General features: G+C 29.8%; 1 protein-coding gene across 1 annotated transcript in view; it reads right to left on the bottom strand.

Moving 5' to 3' along the window:
* Window positions 1-4,771, bottom strand: part of LOC107449261 (LIM/homeobox protein Lhx9) — a 64,310-nt gene extending 59,539 nt beyond the window's left edge. The window contains exon 1 of the mRNA XM_016064750.4: window positions 4,182-4,771. Coding sequence (XP_015920236.1) covers window positions 4,182-4,432 — 251 coding nt within the window. The 5' untranslated portion in view covers window positions 4,433-4,771. The remainder of the gene's footprint in view (window positions 1-4,181) is intronic.
* Window positions 4,772-6,000: the final 1,229 nt, after the last annotated feature.

Below are 6,000 nucleotides of genomic sequence, written 5' to 3' on the forward strand. Positions count from 1 at the left end.
TTAAAATAATTGGTTAAAAATGGCTAAAAATGAAAATTCAACAATTCTTAATTTTTAAGGGAAAATTACAATTAAATACAGTTATAAATTTAGAAGAAAAGCGCTATTAAATTTATGAAAAATGAAAACTATTATTAAATTTAAGTATAAACTCAGTATGAAATAAAAATTAACTATAAAATAAGAAGAAAACTTCTGTTAATTTCAAATGTAAACTTAGAATACCCCTAATTAATTTAAATATAAACTTCTATACTCAAAAGAAAAACTACTTTTTAATATTTTAAGTATTAACTCAAGTGAAAACTACTATTAAATTTTAATACTAACTTAGAAAAAAAAACTACTATTCAATTAGAGAGTAAATTATTGATACACTAATAAATCTGCCCAATATAGGCACAAACTTTGGCGCATAAATAACTTGCACATAATGATACAATCAAATATTAATAAATTGAACGATCATACCTTCGAAAATATTTAAAAATGAATTAGAAATCGTACCTTTTAGATTTTAATAAACAAAACTTTTTATTCGCTATGAATTATTTGTTGATGAATAGATTCGAAATATAAGTTTTTAAAAAATCATCTATTTGGAAATTTATTACTTCATCGAATATAAAACAAAGATAAAAAAAATAAATACGAATTGTCTAATATGTCTGATTTCTGTACTAAAAAATTGAACTTATTTTGGACAAATGAAGAATATTACGCTTATGAAGCTAAAAAATGAAGAATATTAAGATTATGAAGCTAAAGAATGAAGAATATTACGCTTATGAAGCTAAAAAATGAAGAATATTGGACTGACAATAAGCTCGGGGAGAAAAATAGTTGAATTTCGTTCTATGGCATAGAATTCTAATGAATTATTTATTTAAGATTTTAGTTTAAATTAGGGGTTTTAAATGCGTGTACCGTGGGGGCCACTAGTACCACTTTGATGATATTTTGTATCTCACCAAATCATCTCACTTCATTTAAAATAATAGTTGGATACGAAAGTGAAAAGTGTCTTACAGGGAGCCAAAAATTCTGGTAAAATTACCGCACTGTGCATTTCTGGTAAAAAAAAAAGTAAAAAGTAACATAACTCGGGTTAATAAAACTAAAATATACGGTTATAAATAGAATTGTAAAAATAAAAATTTATATTTTGCAAATATTTTACCGTTCAAACCATTCATTTGGTAATTTTTCTGTTAACGGTTTACCAGAAATTCTGATTTTCAAAATTATAGTTCTTGTTTAATAAAAAATTAGTAAACGCATTTAATAAAGAATACAAAACAGAAAAGTAAATTTTACCAAATAAAAGGTTTTTTTGCCCCGTCTTAATATATCTTAATAAAATTATCAAATTTTACCATATTTACCAATTTCAATCACTTATTTTAATAACCATACATAACCATATTTTATTTGTTAATTTTACCAAAATCATTATCAAAGACTTTTGGTAAAAACTATCGAGCTTTTTATTGTTCCCCTATAGCCACAAACACGGTTAATTTTACCATATTACGGTAGTTTCGATCATACTTTTTTCCTCAGTGTAAATTCGCGTACAACAAAACAAAACAGAACAAAATAACAAACAGATAACACAAAATAAACTGATTCCACCGTCATCTCCCTAAAACACGAACATATAAAATAAATTTAAAATGTTCAGTAATTTAAATTAACGATAACAGTTATGTAGGGCAAGTTGAATTTTTCAAATTTATTTATGCGTCCCTCTGGGGTAAAATGTTGGAGACCTTCAAATTTAAATAAATAAATTATAACATTGAAAAGCCGCCAACTTTGAGTAGAATTACGGGATCTATATAATCAACTTTAAATACAATTACGAGATTTTATATACAATTTTTACGGGATTTATATAATTTTGGATATAAATAAGAACAACTATAAATACGGAATTTATCTAATTATATTTTCAAAACCATTTTACACATTACAATAAATTAAAACTTCAATTAAGGAAGAATATGCTAAGTTCCCCCAACCAGTTATATATGGTCAATTGGCGTGACTACTATCTAATCTGTAATTAAGTCCTTTCCATATATTTTGCAGTTACACACTGTTAATGGCAACACCTTTAGATTTCTGAAATTAATGATGCATATAAGATGAATTGACTAAGCAATTCTGGACAACAAATAAACAATTAGGAGCAGAACCACAATTAAGTTGATTTAATGACCCTTTGAAACAAAACACTTATTTCAAGTAGATACATGCTTGCAATAGTTAAGACTTTTACATGAGCAGACTTATACATGGTTTTACATGAACATGCACTGACGGACCAATACTGGGTGTCTAGATTTTTTAATATTAGTCCTATATAGGGCTAATATCGGCCCTGTATTGGCTGTATAAAATATTGAGTGAATCTGACAATTCTATATAGGGCCAATATCGAAAAATAACTGCCCTTTGGAACCTTATTGATACGTGAATATTGGTCCAATGAGAGTCCAAGTAATTTCGTTGCTAAAGCTATGATTGGATTAAATTTTTAAAAATTTAAGCCGATGTTTAGGTTTTAATTCAATTTTTGCAATCAACCAACAATGCTTAAAAACGCCACTGAAAAATAGTAAGAAGCAACAAAAAATATTCTATACTAAGTAGTAATTAAGGATCTTAATGGAAGAGACTGTGCTAAAAGACATTTAAATGAGAACATCTAAAAGAAAAGAAAAAGAACAATTTCCACAAAATCGAACTCTGCATTTCAACACTGAAGAAGATTCTTCAATTTCAAAATAAATAATCCAATAAATTCTCATATTTTGGAACTTTTAACATTCTTTACTGACAGAGAAAGTGAGAAGGAAAAAAAACTATTTATTCAAAGCTTTGCTATACAGTGGATCTTTATATGCTTTTAAGTTCAAATTTTACACCACTTTCAGAATACCAGCAGGCGCTATCATCCGCTCAACTTTTCAAATAATATAGAACTAGACAATATCTTCCACTAAAATCTTCAAATAATATAGAAGAATTCTGCCAAGGCAAAATTATCCAGCATTCTATTTATGAAGCAAAGCAACGTAAATAAAGCACATATTAAAGTGCAGAGATGAACTTACTATAGATATAGTTCTATAAATTAAGAACCTTCCTCAATGTCAAAATGTTGTATTTATAGCGTCTAAATTTTGCATAGGAAGATTTTTGTTTTCTAGAAAACAAGAACCCCCCTCAGTGTGTAAATAGCACAAGCACTCAGTGTCTAATAAAGCACAAATTGCGATCCAGAAATGAACTTACTATAATTTGGTTCTATAAAACAAGAACCTTCCTTGGTGTTTAAATTTTGAATTTATAGTGTCCAAATTTTTCACTGTATTATGAGAAAGAGTCTCCTCAGTGTCTAAATAAAAAATTTAGACTCTGAGGTATGTTCTTGTTTTTTGGAACCGAAACTATAGTAAGTTCATTTCTGCACCTTTATCTGTGCTTTATTTAAGTTGTTTTGCTCAAAGTATTCTTATTTTACTGTATCCACAGTTCATTCACGTAATTTTATTTTTCTGAAATAATTAGTTGGTGAACAAAAAAAAGAAGATTATTATTATATTAGCAATTTCCTTAAAATGTCCGATGCCTAGCTGTTGCCATTTTAAATATGTTAGAAAGAAAACTAAATAAGTAAATTACATATATATTATTTGAGTGTTGGAATTGGGGAGGAGGAACCCTATCAGCAAAATAATTTGGGCCCTCATTGGATCAATATCTTGGCTCAATAAGCATTCAAAGGGCCGTTATTTATCGATATCGGCCCTATATAGAATTGTCCGATTCACCATATATTTTACAGTCACTTTACAATCAATATCGGCCGTATATAGAATTGTCTGAATCACAGAATATTTTATGTTCCTTATTCAGCCAATATAGGCCCTCTATTATTCCCATATAAGCCTATATTGGCCCTATATAGGACCAATATTAAAAAATATAGACATCCCAATATTGGTCATATAGGATTCATATTCAGCCAATTTTGAGTCCAACTAGGAACCAAAATAAAATTAGTGCAAAGGAATGAGCTTCTAGCAATAGTGAGAGTCAAAAGAGTTTATAGAACAAAAGAAGCAAAGGCACTGTCTTATATGGAACATTATAGCATATAGAACACTTACCTATAATAATCTTCTTTACAATAAATATGGCCATCTTTCCAAAAACATGAAAGTTCTTCATCTAGTTGTGCCTTGCACTTATGACACTTTAAACAATAGACATGCCATTGTAAGTCAACAGCATTTAAATAATAACGGTCCACTATATGCCGGCCACAACCCGCACAGTCGTTCGGAGGCGGGGGAGTGTCAAAGTCCGAAGACGATATGACAGGCATGATCCGACTGTCCGGTGGATGGCTAGTTACCATCTGTGGACCATACGCTTCCGAAGAAAGGGTTCTCTGGTATGGTACCAGGGTGGCCGTTGGTGTGGTTTCGTTAAAAAACAAAACAGAAGTTACAGTAATATTCACCAACGCACCATTAATTTACCAAAGCGCCACTATTTCAGATATTTTGAACTAAAACATCTATAATTTGTAACATCAAATAATATGGAAATAACTATGCAACACGACTATGCAAATTAATTTGCATGAATTGTATTTCTATAACACGTGCTGTCTAGAACACAACTGAACTTGTACAATGAAAGAATAAGATCGTCGCATGTCACACTTGCAAGACCCAACAACGGTCTTTAGATGAAGTGGCTAGTCTACCGACGAGTGAAACATTAAGGAGACGCCTCTTTTTTCATTGCACCAATGACATTAAGAAGGCGTTACTAACGGGCGGGGTTAAAGTGATGCAATCCTGCAGGCAATGGAATAGCAGGTTTCTGTGTTTATTTTCCAGCGTTTTTGTTATTTTTCAAACGCCCTTCTGGTTCTTTTCGTTATCGTTTCTGCATTTTTCCCACATAGCACTATATGATCCTTTCGCTTCTTTGTTTTGTTTAGCACTTTTTGTTTTTTTTTCGACGCAAGGAAAAATTACGTTTCTTAATAGGAAGATTTCGGGGAAAGCGTTAGTTTTGTTTTCGTTTTATTACGATCGTTATTTCAAAATTTTTTAAAATTTGAAATCAATGGCCGGTAGTTGTTTCTTGGAATTCTTTAAAAAGGATTCAGAAAAAAGAAATTTGATGCATATAAGATAATAAAAAGCGAATACAGTCACAGTTCGGAAGTGAAAAACAATTTGTTTTATTGAATCTTTTATTTATTTATTTATTTAAGTTTCATTTTCTCAGAAATTATTCAAATTTACTTAACCTTTGCTATGATGAATAGAAAAGTTCAGATTTATTAAAGTTTTCTAGGAAATAAAGGCTTTAATATTGTTTTTAAAATAATTCTACGAGATTTATTTTCTAAATTTTCCAGCATATTAAAAGGTTAAAAAAAAAAAATCAGAAAATATTTACTGATAACAGTGCTAAAGATTATGTTTTTTATTTTCTTAATAACAAACAACACGAAATATTTCTCTGACATTCAAATAATTGGATGGCTGGTCTTCCGCGAATCAATTAACTGTTCTAACACATACGTTTTTCTTAATTATTTTTTCGAAATAAATAATGATTTTTTCCTTGAATACTTAATATGAGTAGGTTTTAAAATCATCGTCAATGTTTACAAATTTCCCGAGAAATTTTAAATAATCATCACTTTCAACAATCCTCTACCCTCCTCACGTCTATGGAGATAAGGAGCATCACAAATTGAGGAGGGGGGGGGGAGATATAAATGATAATGAAAGATAATTTTTTACGCCTGTGTCCGATGGTGGCACGAATCATTTTAAAAAGCAATTTGTCCATTCACGCAATAAAGAAACTCTAAGGGAGTCCAAACTTCTGTGCTGCTTAGTATTAACTATAGACTCTTGCCCCCAATAGAATACACCAAACACAATAGACTAAAGGATT

Source organism: Parasteatoda tepidariorum, chromosome 10 (assembly GCF_982258835.1).
Source record: "Parasteatoda tepidariorum strain Cologne lab strain chromosome 10, Ptep-v5.0, whole genome shotgun sequence".
Classification (NCBI taxonomy): Eukaryota; Metazoa; Arthropoda; class Arachnida; order Araneae; family Theridiidae; genus Parasteatoda; species Parasteatoda tepidariorum.